Genomic DNA, 13,944 nt, shown 5'->3' on the forward strand with positions numbered 1-13,944 from the left:
AAAGATACCCGCTTGGCAAAGCGACACGACGACGCGACGGAGATACTGGTGGTTTGTCGCGCCGTCCTGTTTTCTGATCCAAACGACAGCCTTGTCATGGAGACTCTGACCTCTGCATTCTGAAGCCAAGCGAATGAGCGCAGGCGACCCGACCTACTTGAAAGAGAACGAGCGGCAATGGAGGCTCTGCTGGGCACCGGCCAGTCGAACCCGACCTGCGGTTCGCTGGCCGACCTCCAGGAGCAACTCCGGCATCTTCTTCAGAGTCGCGTGACCGAAACTCGCGCCGAACATATTTCGGTGGCATTCGAAGTCCGAGCGACCGCGATTTTTGACATCCCTGTGACCGGCGTCGAAAATGACCTGCTCGGGAACCCCTCGAACATCGACCCGTCGCTGGGCGGGTCACGGTCGAGCGCTGCTGCGCCAGCCATCAACGGTAGTGCGGGACAGCCGACCCGACGAGTCAGCGCCATCGACGCCCTGATCAACCAGCCCGTGGACGACCCGGTGTTGCAGACTGCGATTGCCAGGCAGATCATATCGTCGGTGGGCGAGGCCGACTCGAGCAACTGGGCAGTGCGGCAGGTCTCGCGCGCTGAGCAGAGTTGGACGTTTGCCTACATCTGCAAGGATTCCTGGGAGGCCTGGAACCGTCAGGCGTCGAAGACACCCGCGAAGACGCTCATCGGGGAGTGGAGCGGGGAGGGTGGGCAAGATCCCGTTCATATGGGTAGGTTCGTTCCACGCTACCAAGGCGAGCGCGTGCGGGTTCTGACCGGATACTGCCAGCACGTCCGGCCTTTGACTGCCGCGGATCCGTCAAGATCGCCTTCGTCAAGGCGACGAAAACGATCAACGTCAAATACGAGCACACTCCCATGCACAAGACGGTGGGGCAGCTGATGGAACTCCTTGCGCCGCCACCTGTTGCACCAATCGTGAAGAAGACACCCGTCAGGAAGGCCAAGGAAGCAAAGACGCCAAAAGAAGCGAGACCACCGAAGGAACCGAAGCCCAAGACGCCAAGGTCCTCCAAGAAGCGGGCAGAGGTGAACGGCGTCCCGGGCGGAGAAGGTTCGCAATCAACGAAGAGGCGCAAGAGGGATCCCCTGGGCCCGGCCGGGATGCCCGTCCTACCTCCGGAAATGCCGGGTGCCCTGCCCGTGGGCGATTCTTCGGAACGCCAGCTCTACAACGACGACAACAACAACAACAACAACAACAACAACAACAACAACAACAACAACAACAACAACAACAACAACAACAACAACAACAACAACAACAACAACAACAACAACAACAACAACAACAACAACAACAACAACAACAACAACAACAACAACAACAGCAACACCAGCAGCAACACCAGCAGCAACACCAGCAACAACACCAGCAACGACACCAGCAGCAACACCAGCAACAACAACAACGACACCAGCAGCAACACCAGCAACAACAACAACAGCAGCAGCAGCAGCAGCAGCAACAACAACAACAACAACAGCACCAGCAACCCGGGAGTTTCCCCAATCGCCTCGCAGCCAGCTGGCTCGAGCGCGTACCCCGACGGTCTTGTCAACGCCGCGGACGATGCGCAGGCCGCAGCACCTGCTGACGTCGAGGAACATGCGCGCTCTGTCCTCAACTTACCTCCAGGGGAGGCGGCAAGGCGGCGAAAAGTCGCCATCAAGCTGCTCAATGACAACAACATTGACCCGCAGTCTCTCACCGCAGAGCAGTTCAATATCTTTGCCAACCAGTCCCCCGAGCTGCAACAAGACTCCCTGGCAATGTTGATCAAATACGGCGCCGAGAGACTGCGCATAGTTCATCCCAGTAGTAAGGATGGGTCGGGCCCTGGACAGTCGACTCCCAGCAAGCCGGCCACTCCTGGCCAGGCGGAGAATACGCCACAGGCGGCAAGTTCCAAACAATCGCTGATGAATTCTAATGGAGGAACTGTAGAAGTGGGCGAGACACAGAGTCCCGGGCTCACAGGAGCGAAGCCTAGGAGGCGCATCTGTGAAGGGTGCCGCCTTCGGAAGTATAGGGGCAAGGTTCGTGGCTCCCATCATCCTCCCATGCGCGCTTCGAAGCTGACAGAAAGCACAGTGCGACAAAGCGAGGCCGTCTTGCAACATGTGCCTCGCTGAGGGCGTCGCATGCACTTATGCTCCTACGAGGCCGAGGAAAAGCAAGACCGCCGAGACTGATCCGGAAGCCCCTGAGAGGGCTCAACAAGCAACGCCGAACGGAGGGCAAGGTGGCGTGAGTTCGTTGGGATTGCATACAGCAAATCCAGCTTCCCAGTCGCCCGGTGTGCCGTTTGGCCATTCGGTGAACGAAGCAGCTCCGGGCCAAGAACATTACGAAGAGCGTCTTCAGCAGACTGCAACCATGACCGTTTCGGGCTCGACCACCCATAATCAGCCCGAGACTCCCTCCGACGTATTCCATCAAGCCCAAGACATCTATCAACACCCGTCCGGCTTGAGCTTCCCTCAGGCCCACACCACTAGTACCGCGGAAACGGCCCAACCAAGCATTTCGTCCGCCTCCGTTGAGCCCACTTCTACGGACTGCATGCCGACCTCGGTACCAGAGGCTCCCCATGCCGCATTCCACGGCTTTGCCTACCCTCAGCCCTCTGCGAACCATGAAAGCATCGCAGCCTACGCAGAACAAGTGGCTCCAGCTGCTCAGCAGGGCCGTCATGGGGCCGGGGGATCTCAGCCTACGGCACGGCGCAGCCTCCCGACCGAGCAGGTTGCCCACGGGAGTGGGACGAATGTCGCCGCAATGGATGGCTCTCAGAACACTTGGCAGTCCATGTCTAGCACATCAAGCCAAGCAAGCATGCCCTCCCCCGAACAGGCTAGGTCTAAGAAGCCGGCGCCTGTCTCACAGGCGTACGATGACTTCCGACAGCAGCCGGCTTCGAACTGGGGAAACGCCAGCCAGTCCATACCAGCACACCCAGCCGGCAACCCCCAGGCCCAAACCAGCACTCAACCTCCACGCGCCAAGTCGAGGCAAAATAATCGGGCATCTGCTGCTGCCACTCAGCAACCCGCCTCGACCCAAAGCCATACCTACGACAACCAGTACCAGCGTGGTGGCTCCCAACCCGAGCCTTCAAGTGACCATATCCCATACCAGCCATATCCCAACCCAGCTTCCAATCAACCAAGTTCATTTTCATCATCTGACAATTACAATGCTCAAGTGTCATATGGCGCATCGTCCACGTACTCAGCGACGGGGTCCCAGAACGTGGCCTCTTCGTATCCATCCAATCCGGGTGCGACAACCAGCGCCGCGCAGTGGGGGACTCCGACGTCAACGCCTCAACCTAGAAACACGCATGGGTACGAGGCAACCCAATCCAGCGCCAGCAGCAGTGCACCGTACAATGGTGGTGCTTCGAATCCCAGGACATCGCTGGGTTTACGAGGCTCCAGCATGCGGCCACAGCCGACTCGAGCTGGAGGCCCGTCAACGGCCTACAGCCAACAGCAACGGCAGCAGCAGCAGCAACAACAACGGCAGCAACAACAGCAACAGCAACAGCAACAGCAACAGCAACAAAGGCAGCAGCACGGACAACAATATCTCCCACAATCGCAACCGCAACAGGCCTATCATGGTTACATGACCCATATGAGCCACCACCAGCAGCAGGCCAGCAGCGGCAGTTACCAGAACAGGGGGTTTGGCTTCGGGGCGACAGCAGCGAACAGCGCATCCTCCGGCTACAACAATTCGGCAGCAGGCGGCGGCAGCGGCGCCGCCGCCAATGCCTATTCTACCGCACCTGGCGCGTCGGGCGGGCACGGGCATAGCAGCCACGCACAGCAGGCGCGACATCACAACACTTCAATGAACCTGACGAACCACGCATACAGCAGCAGTATCGGCGGCGGCGACCCAGCGCTGTACGAGCTGCTCAGAAACAACCCGGCCGGATAGGATCTGGGGCCGGGCTTCCCGTGATCCGAATTTTTTTAGAAAAAAAGGAAAAAAAAAAGGCATACCGTCAAGACATCGAATGTTCGCTTTTGCCCAGAAGAAGCGATCAGAATCATGGGGAAAGCGCATGGACGTGGGGGGAAGGACTTCTTCCTGCCCGGGTGGGTGGGTTCGGAACACTGAGGCTTCAGCAAGCAATCGGCTAAGGGAACGAGCGGGGCAGACAGGCGTCCCGTCACCATGCTTCTGAATCCCTGGCTTTATCAAGAGGTGCCGTTGACTGATTGCTGGGTTTGTCATTGCATGGCCTGATATACATCACGTTTACTGGCTCTCTGAACGACGGCACGATCCGTTTCTTCACTGCTTTTCTTTTTTTTTCTCTTTCATGGTCAACTACTCAGAAGACACCCTAGGGCGGGCAACGGAAAACAGGATGTGGGTTTGTTAGATTCATTGTATGTAATACCGAGAGAAGACATTTGAATGGCGACAGCCGGGGAGTGGCAAAGCCGTCATTTAGCAATACCAGAATAATAATATTACAGTCGGCTATGAGGGGAGCAACATCACAAAGTCTGGTGGTTTGTCACTGCTCTCTGATTTCCGGAAGGCCAAAGAAGAAAACTTTCCCATCTACCTTGGTAAGAAATCAAAATATAGACCAGCCGCAAACGCCGTCCAGATCTCGGGGGGTAGAGAAGTATATACTTTTACAGCTCAGCCCAGCTCACACAGTTGTCCCGTCCATCAACATGCAAAGGGGGGGGAGGGGGGGGGGAGGGGAAACAGGGATCGAACGGCAGAATCGAACGACATCCCACGGTCCTGATGTCCTGTTCCCTTCCGAGCCTGTCTCCCATCCCTTCCAGTCACTACCTGATTTATTTATTTAGTTTTTTCCTTCGTTCCCCGTCCAGCGATACTAGTCCAAATCAGAAAACAAAACTCCGTCCCTCTATTGCGCCGCAGCAGTTTCCGGCTTGCTATCGACCTTCTTTGCCGGGGGCTCCTCGCCGGCGTTGTCGTCCTCGCGGGCCCGCTTGCCGTTGGTTTCCCCATTCTTCGGGGCGGTGGACTGGATGGTGGGCACTTGGACACTGTAAAAAGGGGGAGGAGGTTAGTAACTTGAAAGAGGAACAAAATAATGTTCGGGCAAGGTTTCGAAAGGAAACAGGTTGAGGTTGAAACAAATACGTACTCGTTGGTGCTCTGCTTGATGCCCTCGCTCTTCTTCTCCTCACGGTTGTTGTCCTTGTTGTCCTTGTTGTTGTTGTTGTTGTCACGTCCGCCATTGCTGCCGCCGCGGCCGCCACGGCCGCCCCTGCCACGGCCGCGTCCGTTTTTGTTGGAGCCGTTCTTCTGGCCGTTGGTGTTGTCGCCACCCTCCGACTTGCCGTCGCGGCCGCGGCCGCCGCCCCGCCCCCCGCGCCCGCGGGTGTTGGAGCCGCGCTCCCTGCCCTCGAAGAAGGTCCTGGGCCGGCTCGTGTTGGGCTCGATCTCTCCGGCCTTGATCTGGCGGGTTTTCTCGTCCAGGTAGTCCTTCTTCTTCATGATGAGGAGCTCGTGGCCCTTCCAAGTCGGCTTGGGGTCCAGCTTGACGAAGGCGTCGGCCTCCTCGGCGCTCGCGAACTCGACAAAGACGGACCCCTTGAAGAGCTCCTCGGCGGTCCGGCGGAGCTTGACGTGCTTGACGTGGCCGTAGTTGGAGAAGAAGGCCTCGATGTCGAACTGGGTGGACGGCTCCTCGTCGCCGAAGCCCTTGGCGTAGACCGAGGCGGCCAGCCGTGCCTTCTGGGCCTCGGTGGAAGAGACGTACGGGTTCTTGCGCTTGACCGTCTCCTCGCCCTCGGCGCCCTCGACGACGAGGAAGTCGCTCTCGCGCAGAGCGGCGACGATGGCGCTGTACGGCTGGAACTGGCGCATGCGCTTGAAGTTGGCGATGGTCTTGAGAGGCATCGGCCTGTTCTCCTCGCCGCCGGTGTTCTCCCACATGAACTTGTCGGTCGGCAGGTTGCTGTCGCTAAAGTAGAACTCGACCTGAGGAGCGGCATCAGCGGGGGGGAAGATGTCCAGTAGCGCATTGGGGGGGGGGGGAGACGGCACACACCTGAGCGCGAATCTTGACGGGGTCGTCGGTTATGGGCTGGGTGGTCGGGTCAAACTTGCGATTCTTCTTGAGATCCTTGTGGTTGGGCTTGGCGGTCGTCTGGAGGATGTTGGCCGCTTGCTTCTGGGCGCCATTCTGGGTCTGCCCCGCGGCATCCGTCTTCTTGTCGCCTTCATCGGCGGTCGCCGCGGCAGGAGCCGTCTCTTGTACGGGCTGCGCCTCGGCGGCCGGGGCGGCCGCCTCAGTCTGCTCCTTGATGGCGGCGTCGCTCATGTCGACGGCGATTGGCGATGCGCCGGATGAAGTTCGCGGGACAAGAGGAGAGAAAGGGAGAATCGAGCGATTGAGCGCAGCGAAAACCTATCTGGGCAGGCTGGGCTCAAAAAAAAAGAAATCGGGAGCGAAGAGGAGTCGGGGGCGGGATAAGTGGGAAGAGAAAAGTTTGTGGTTCTGGGGAGGAGAGGCGTTGACCCTTGGAGACGGGAAGGACGAGCTGCACAAAATTGGTGGTGGGGTAACGCTGAGGTTCAGCGCTGCATCAGAGTCACCGGGGGTGTATTAGTCTCTTGGAAGCGTCACTCGGAATAGCGGGACATATGGAAGTTCCAGTTCAAATCGGAAAATCTGCTTTTCTGTTGATGGCTCTCATCAAAGGAGCAATGCGCGTTGTAAATCTTGCTATGCACGCGACCAGAACCCTGTCTTGGAGTTCTTGCATCGAATCTTTTGGTTCAAATCGGTCGCGACAGCGACGGGCCCAAGAGACAAGCGCGTTGCAGAAAACCCAAGCCAACAACCCCACACCAACAGGTGCTGCTCAATTGGAGATTTTCTTGACTGCCGCCTCTCACCGCCCTGGGCAAAAGCGCCAGAGGTGACTGTGCAGGTGCTGGCCCCCCACACCAACGGTAAAAGCCGCAGTGAAGCGGGTCTGTAGCCGTATACTATAGTACACTAGTATGTAACTATGTACTCGTAATCCGTACGCGAGATTTCATGCGAGGTGAAATCTCGATACATACTTGTATTACGGTAACTCAGGGACCGACCCCTGGCTCTCACGTGAGCTCGTCGCGTCGGGTCGAATGGGAGCGCGGGAAACTTTTTCGAGATAGCAGAGGTACTCGTAGCAGAGGTACTCGAGGCAGAGCGACGCCGCCAAACCCGCTTGCCCCGGTGCCCGGATCCCTGGTTGTCGAGTGCGGAGGTTTTACAACAGACGAAGGCAGAAGAACACGCGAGCCCTCTTCAGCAACAGCAGCAGGGGCAAGGGCCTAGGAACCCGACACGGCAATTGCATTTTCTCGCACGAGCAACACAGCGACAAAGCAAGCAAAGGCCGGGATAAGATACTAGAGAGAGAGCTCCGGCAGGCGGCACCGACAACAGACTGCCACCATGAGGCAACGCAGGTTATTGAGGTTTCATGGCCTGAAGCGGCCCGTGAGTTTGCCGTCCCTTCCCGTCCTCTTTGCCCATCTCGTCCAAGTTCTCGGTTGACCAAGTTCCTCCCCTTCGTCCGGGTCCTCCTCTGCAGCGTGTCCGCCAAACATGGAACAAGTACAATCTGTTCAACCTCATTCGCCTGCGAACGCCCTTCCTCCAGAGCAAGACCCTTTTCCAGCAGAAATGGATTGCCAAGTCCCTGACGCGCGGCTATCACGGCGAGCACATCAAGGAATACAAGTGGGAGCGCATGTTCAGCCGCCGCCCCCTCTCCGCCGTCAACATGGACCCGGCATACATGGCTAGGCATGACGGCAGCGAGCAGGCTGCCGGCCGCGGTTCTGGCCGGAAGCCGAGGATGGGCTCCAGGCACGTCGGACCCAAGAATCAGGGCAATCTCGACGCACCCACTCCCTACATGCAAATGGTCTTCGCCCCGATGGAACGCCGTCTCGATATTGCCATCTTCCGCGCCCTTTTCGCTAGCAGCGCGAGACAGGCCCGCCAGTTCGTCCTGCACGGCTTCGTCACAGTGAACGGAAAGAAGGTACTGTTTACCTCCCCTCGAAGAACCCATGCACACACACACACCCCCACACCCCCACACAGGCCCCATGATCCCGAGTTGCTGACGTGCCTCGAAACCGCTGTCTAGATGAGACACCCCGGCTACCTTCTCAACCCAGGCGACATGTTCCAGGTCGATATCGAGCGCGTCATGGCAGCAACCGGCCGGCCAAAGAGGGGAGGCCAGAACCAAAACGCCAGCGCCAAGGCCGAGCCGGCCGAATCGGCGCAGGGCGAGGAGGGCGAAGAAGGCTCGGAAGACGCAGCTGCCGAAGACGCTGAAGCGGCGGCAGAACCCGTCGACCCGGAAGCGGCCAAGGCGAAGCACCTGGAGACCCTGAACCTCCTCAAGGAGCGCGCCAAAAAGATCATGCTCGTCAAGGACCGCTACCACCGCGCCAAGAAGAAGAAGGCGCTCCGCAAGTACCTTAAAGACCTCAAGGCGACCATGGACCGCGCCCGGAAACAACGCAACCAGTCCCCCGAGGAGATGGACGAGGCCGAGCGCGAGCTGGCCGCCATCCTCTCGGACCTCACCCTCTCCCCGACGGAGCACGCGGCCGAGGCCAAGAAGCAGCGGCAGCAGCAGCGGCAGCAGCAGCAGCAGCAGCGGGAGCAGGAGACGGCCGAGCTCAAGGCCGGCCTCCAAGCCGCCACCGGCAGCACCTCGGTCAGCGGCAGCACCGCCACCAGCCTCGGCCTGCTGACTGACACCCAGCGCGCCGTCCTCAAGTGGGTCATCCGCAGCGAGGTGGAGAACCCGCACGACCCGTCCAAGCCCTACGCGACCCCCTGGCGGCCCCGCGACTTCATGTCGCCCTTCGCCTTCATCCCCCGCTACCTCGAGGTCAACCAGCGCATCTGCGCCGCCGTCTACCTGCGCCACCCCGTCGCCCGTCCCGGCCTGTCCGAGGTCCCCACTCCCTTCTCGCCCACGCTCTCTCAGCTCGCGTTTAACTGGTACCTGAAGAGAGGCTAAAACACAAACGCAAATGGAGCGCGTTTCGTCGGTTTCGCTTGCTTGCTTTGTTTGGCTGGCTTGGTTGGGAACCAAGGCGGGGTGAGGGGGGGGTTGCGACCGTTCTCTTATTACCAACCAGCGAAGGCTGTATCGTGTTGGTGTTGGAAGGAGAGCGAGAGAGAGAGAGAGAAGGAGAAGGGGGAAGGATTGCAGTGGCTCTGCCTCTTCATGGCTACTGAAAAAAAAAAGACAAAAAGGCATGGGCATGATTAGAAGCACATCGGATCTATGTGTGTATAGAACGACACATGTATTCTAGGTGTAACTCGTGTACAATACGGTATTATACTCTTACTGTATAGCTTGCACACGTTGTGTGGGTTTCAAGTTCTGGCAACACCCTCTTGTAAGAAAAGGACAAAAGACCTAGCAGTCTATCTATACTCGGCGCTTCCAGGCCACAGCAGGCCATATCCGGCCCCAACGTTGCGCCAAGCTTCCAAGATTACATTGGTAAAGGCTTAAATGCATCACTCACCGACTTCCTGGGGGGATGGAGCTCTCTAGCAAACAACTCGAAAGAATGTTTATCTAGCATAGGCACGGTTGGCGAGGTGAACTGCCATAGCGGAAACCTTGTCTAGGGCGAGACGAGGAAAAAAGAAACATTGGTCTTAGCCGTGGCCAAGGCTTGTTGCGTACCCGGATCAGTTCCATGTAGTTGCGTCGCTCTGTCCTGACTGGGTGCTGGTGAAGCAGCATGGACCGTTTGTACAATTGGTTGACATGTCGTGCTACACTGGGCCCCGGGATTGACACTGCCCACGCTTCAGCAAACACGCAGGTAGATGAGAGGACGGGCCAGGATTTTGTGAGCTTTTGTATTCCAGACAGACACTAAACTAAACAACGACAGCAAGAAAAGCTAAGGCAGACTGCGCGGGCAAAAAAAGATGGCTAGGAAAACAAGTCAAAGAACTCGTGGCGACAGCCAGTGTGTGAGAACCGGAGTTGACCATCCGGGGTGTCAAAGAGAAATAGAGGAAAGACGGCGGGTGGTTAAGCCGGGAGGGGGTATAATGGCGCCCTGATCCGAGCAATCCTCCTTGCCCTGTTTCCGTCTGATTGTCCCCAAACTTCAATGGACGGCCCGTCCTCCAACTCTCGCAGATAATGAAACAGCCGGGTATCCCTTGGTCACTCGAGTCGGCCGACCGGGCAGTCGAGGCTGATCGAGCGAAGATGTCTTCGCTGTCTTTGGTCGAGGGCACGCTCCAGAAAAAAACAACGCCGCGAACTCCGCTCGAATCTGGCTTTCTCGATGTCTCCGGCCGCCGTAGAGTCCGATCCTCATGTCCATGCTCGGAAATACATCCCCCCCTTATCGCCCTCCCCACCGGAAACGGTGATAATCTTGTTCTGAAAGTGGTCGGGTATTGAGACATCGTTTCCAGTTCCCGATTAGGCCAAGTAGATCGTGTTGTAATGTTCCACAAGCGTTGACCAGACCGTCATTCCAAAGCGAAAGAAGCCATGGTCTCTCCCGGGACCTTGTCTAGGCCATTTTCGTTGCCGACAGCGAAGCACCTCCTCCAAAACCCGGAATACACCGTTGCAGGAACTCCTCGGCCGCCTTCCGGGTGGCCGTTCCTGCAGAATTAAGGGGTGGTGATTAGGATGAAGGAAAGAGTATGAGAAAACAAACAGGCAAAAAGAAAAGAGGCGGCGAGCTGGTATTGTTGAGGCATCATGATACTGAGACAAGTCATAGAGAGGCAAGAGAAGACGGAGGGTGGGCGAGATTATCGGAGAGAGAACCCCTTCCTCTTGGGCTCCTTCTCCAGAGGCCGTCCGCTCTCGAGCCTCGCCTTCTTCTCCTCGAGCTCGAGCCGTTGCCGCTCGAGTTGCTCTTTCATCTCCCGGTGGCGGGCGTACAGCTCCTCCTCGCTCTGCTTCAGCTTGGCTTCCTTCTCGGACACCTTCTGCTGGAAGACCATCTTCATCTCGGCCTCCATCTTGGCAAGCTTCTGCTCGTGGAGGTGGCGCTCCTCCTCCTGCTTCACGGCAGGGTTGACTTCCTTGAAGACGCTGGGATCTTGCGAGACGCCCATAGCAAGCAGCTTGTCGGTCCGGTAGTTCTCGTAGAGGATGTTGTTGGTGTGCTCCTTGAGCTCTTCCATGTGGGTGCGAATGAGCATCTGGCGCAGCTTGACGAAGTCGCAGTGCTCCTCGTTGTCCACCTCGATGACGCCCCAAGGGTAGCTACGGCCGCGAACCTTGCGCCCATCGGCCGTGGTAACCTCGGTGTTGGCGCCAACCACGGCGAAGGGAACCTTGGACATGATCTCATTGTTCTCGGCGATCGTCTCCTCATCGTCGAGCTCGTAGCGAGGGCCCTCGAAGATCTGGATTTTGTGGTAGTTGATATCGGCGAGGATCTGTTTTTGGGGGGGAGGGGGGTGATCAGCATCGAGTCAAGACCACTGGATTTCACCAAGAGGGACTGAAGCATACTCTGGCCTTGAACGCAGCGACCTCCTCATCGGTGAGAGTATCGGCCTTGGCAATGACCGGGATCAGGTTGACCTTGGTGTGCAGGCGCTTCATGACCTCAATGTCCAGCGGCTTGAGCGAGTGGCCTGTCGGCTGGATGAAGAAGACGCAGGCATGGATGCGGTTGTCGACAATGTTCATGCGGTTGACTTTGTTCTCGGCATCCAGGTAAGCGTCGAAGCGCTGCTCAATGTTGTCGACAATCGGCCTCCAAGACTCGTCATTGTTGACAAAGTCACCAAAGCCAGGCGTGTCGACCACGGTGAGCCGCAGACGCACACCCGCCTCCTCGATATCCGCGCTGATGGACTGGATGGTAACGGTCTTCGGGATGATGTCGAGGCTGGGCTCCTTGCGCTCCTTCGGGGGGTACAGAGAAGTGTTGAACAGGGTGTTGACGAGCGTCGACTTTCCCAGGCCGGATTCACCTGCCGAAAGATACGGTCGTTAGAGCCGGGGCATTGCCATGCGTTCGTTGCACACAAGATACTCACCGACGACCATGACGTTGAAGTTGAAGCCCTTGCGCACGCTCTTGCGGTGCCACTGATTGGGCAAGTTGGCAAAACCAACGTAGCCCGTCAGCTTCCGACGGACAATGTTCTTGTTGTCACTAGCTGGAGGAGCTGCAGCCACAGAGTCAGATGGAGCTTGGCGAGAAAGGTCCGATCCGGATGACGACGGCTTGGCATGGGGCACCGGGGCCGCCCTGGTAGGGGAGGGGATAGTGGTGGGAATACCGTTCGTAGCTGCAAGGGACAAGACGAGTTAGCCGACCAAGCTCAAGAGAGGGAGCCGCCTTTCTAAACAATGCTCAGTGATCCTGCGATGGGAACGCGCGGTGGCTGACTATCAGTGGGAATCCCCGACTGTGATTCTGCCTGATTTTTCTTCCGGGGAGGTTCGGGGGCGTTGGGGTATAGCTCGCCATAGGAGAGAGTTTGGGCCACCGGCAACTTTGGAGCGAGCTCCACATCCAACATGCTGCGACGGTGACGGATCGGCTCGTCGATGTACTGTCTGCTGCTGCTCAAGGGCAAGCTGCTCGTACGAGTCCCGGGAGTTGGTGAGAGCGTGCCCATATCCCGCGAGGCGGTACGGCCGGACCTGGAGTCCGAAGACACCGAGCTCCGGTCAAACTGCATACTCCTCGGGCGGACTTTGGCAGTAGCGCTCTGAATCATGACAGAGAAATTCATTTCGACCAAGGTCTCAAATCCGTATCCGAATGCAAATGCCAAGTGCCGTCAAGAATGGCCGTTGCTCAAGAATTGGCGGTAAATAACAGTCGGGCGAGACGTCGATGGGGTTGTTGACACAAGAGTGGGAAGGAAATCAGACGCGAGCAATCGCAGTGACCGGCAAATCCAGATCGGCCCCAATCGATTGCATTTGAGAACATAGAGCGAAGCAGCCGGCATCTCCAGGGTGGTGGTTCCTTCCGCGGTCCGTTCCCAAACGCAGGCATCACAAGCAACGAACTGAAAGTGCGGTGCTTACCCATTGTGAAAGGTGAGGTAGCGAGCGGGTAAGTAACGCAACGATGGTATGAAGATTGGGGAGAGAGGGGAAGGCGCAGAGTCTGGAGTAATGGCAAGAACGTTAGCGAGAGCTCGGTCGCGCTCAGTCAGCTTATTGATGATTGCATGTGCATGTGCACACGGTGGCACGGAGCCGCCAGCGAAGCTTGTGTTGCTGCGTTAGGAGCTTCCTCCTGCGTCTCGCCAACCCTACCGAGGTGGGACGATGCCAGAGCGCGGTCGCTGGACACAGAAATTCTTGAGGGCCCTGGCCGGGCAAGACGCAGCAACGCAGCTCTACTGACGTTGTTATGGAGGGCAGATGTTTGGGCATGGAGCCCGGGGGTTCTCTTCACGTACCGATTCAGGAACGAAGGCGATGGGTCGACGGTCGTCGCGTACCGAGATGCTACAGGTGCAAAGGTTCAAAAAAAGGTAAGTTAAAGGGGCGCCCTGGGAGACTGGAAGGCAACGCAGGGCAGCGTGTAAAATACGACAGGAAAAGAGTGTTGAGAAGGGACCAGAAGTCGAAGACGGAAGAGAGGATGCGAGGTCGAAACGAGTCGCGGTCGTCGAAGGGAAAAATTTAGGGTGCGACGGGCAGGGAGATTAAGCTCGCCGGCTGCTCTGAGCAAAAGGGGTACCAATGCTGGGCATCCACGCTTCTGCGGGAAGTCGAGCGCAGGGGCCTGTTCTCGCAGATTAATGGCCGGGGTCTGGGGAGAACCCGAGGCTGTGATTCGCTGCAAGGGTGCGGTGGCTCGCTGGACCCCAGACCAGGGGACAGAATCGCAGCCTGAGGATGCAAATGG

General features: G+C 57.8%; 4 protein-coding genes across 4 annotated transcripts; 2 read left to right on the forward strand and 2 right to left on the reverse strand.

Annotated features, from left to right (window-relative positions):
• Positions 1 to 177: 177 nt before the first annotated feature.
• On the forward strand, positions 178 to 3,975 carry MYCTH_40012 (uncharacterized protein; the record flags this gene model as incomplete). Its single annotated transcript, XM_003660504.1, has 5 exons — positions 178 to 733; positions 793 to 1,166; positions 1,457 to 1,526; positions 1,552 to 2,063; positions 2,119 to 3,975. 5 exons carry the CDS (start codon positions 178 to 180, stop codon positions 3,973 to 3,975), a joined length of 3,369 nt encoding a protein of 1,122 aa, XP_003660552.1.
• A 927-nt stretch (positions 3,976 to 4,902) lies between these two features.
• On the reverse strand, positions 4,903 to 6,509 carry MYCTH_2299001 (uncharacterized protein). Its single transcript, XM_003660505.1, has 3 exons — positions 6,086 to 6,509; positions 5,177 to 6,015; positions 4,903 to 5,075 (listed from the first exon to the last, which is right to left on the reverse strand). Exons 1-3 carry the CDS (start codon positions 6,356 to 6,358, stop codon positions 4,934 to 4,936), a joined length of 1,254 nt encoding a protein of 417 aa, XP_003660553.1. The 5' UTR covers positions 6,359 to 6,509; the 3' UTR covers positions 4,903 to 4,933.
• A 696-nt stretch (positions 6,510 to 7,205) lies between these two features.
• MYCTH_2299002 (uncharacterized protein) lies at positions 7,206 to 9,738 on the forward strand. Its single transcript, XM_003660506.1, has 3 exons — positions 7,206 to 7,528; positions 7,623 to 8,078; positions 8,187 to 9,738. Exons 1-3 carry the CDS (start codon positions 7,484 to 7,486, stop codon positions 9,075 to 9,077), a joined length of 1,392 nt encoding a protein of 463 aa, XP_003660554.1. The 5' UTR covers positions 7,206 to 7,483; the 3' UTR covers positions 9,078 to 9,738.
• Positions 9,739 to 9,930: 192 nt separating this feature from the next.
• MYCTH_2086520 (uncharacterized protein) lies at positions 9,931 to 13,646 on the reverse strand. Its single transcript, XM_003660507.1, has 5 exons — positions 13,493 to 13,646; positions 13,113 to 13,194; positions 12,107 to 12,361; positions 11,574 to 12,040; positions 9,931 to 11,497 (listed from the first exon to the last, which is right to left on the reverse strand). The coding sequence occupies exons 2-5, from the start codon at positions 13,114 to 13,116 to the stop codon at positions 10,862 to 10,864; spliced, it is 1,362 nt and encodes a 453-aa protein (XP_003660555.1). The 5' UTR covers positions 13,117 to 13,194; positions 13,493 to 13,646; the 3' UTR covers positions 9,931 to 10,861.
• Positions 13,647 to 13,944: the final 298 nt, after the last annotated feature.

This window comes from Thermothelomyces thermophilus, chromosome 1 (genome assembly GCF_000226095.1).
Source record: "Thermothelomyces thermophilus ATCC 42464 chromosome 1, complete sequence".
In the NCBI taxonomy this organism is placed as follows: domain Eukaryota; kingdom Fungi; phylum Ascomycota; class Sordariomycetes; order Sordariales; family Chaetomiaceae; genus Thermothelomyces; species Thermothelomyces thermophilus.

Bases quoted from the DNA above. Each gene is read 5' to 3' on its own strand.
- MYCTH_2086520 (XM_003660507.1), bottom strand. The intron at 12,041-12,106 runs GTGAGTATCTTG...ATCTTTCGGCAG, and splicing joins CTTCAACGTCATGGTCGTCG to GTGAATCCGGCCTGGGAAAG. The intron at 11,498-11,573 runs GTATGCTTCAGT...CCCCAAAAACAG, and splicing joins TCGCTGCGTTCAAGGCCAGA to ATCCTCGCCGATATCAACTA.
- MYCTH_2299001 (XM_003660505.1), bottom strand. From the start codon at position 6,358: ATGAGCGACGCCGCCATCAAGGAGCAGACTGAGGCGGCCGCCCCGGCC. The intron at 6,016-6,085 runs GTGTGTGCCGTC...GCCGCTCCTCAG, and splicing joins CCGTCAAGATTCGCGCTCAG to GTCGAGTTCTACTTTAGCGA. The intron at 5,076-5,176 runs GTACGTATTTGT...CCCTTTTTACAG, and splicing joins ATCAAGCAGAGCACCAACGA to TGTCCAAGTGCCCACCATCC.
- MYCTH_2299002 (XM_003660506.1), top strand. From the start codon at position 7,484: ATGAGGCAACGCAGGTTATTGAGGTTTCATGGCCTGAAGCGGCCC. The intron at 7,529-7,622 runs GTGAGTTTGCCG...CCTCCTCTGCAG, and splicing joins TTCATGGCCTGAAGCGGCCC to CGTGTCCGCCAAACATGGAA. The intron at 8,079-8,186 runs GTACTGTTTACC...ACCGCTGTCTAG, and splicing joins TCACAGTGAACGGAAAGAAG to ATGAGACACCCCGGCTACCT.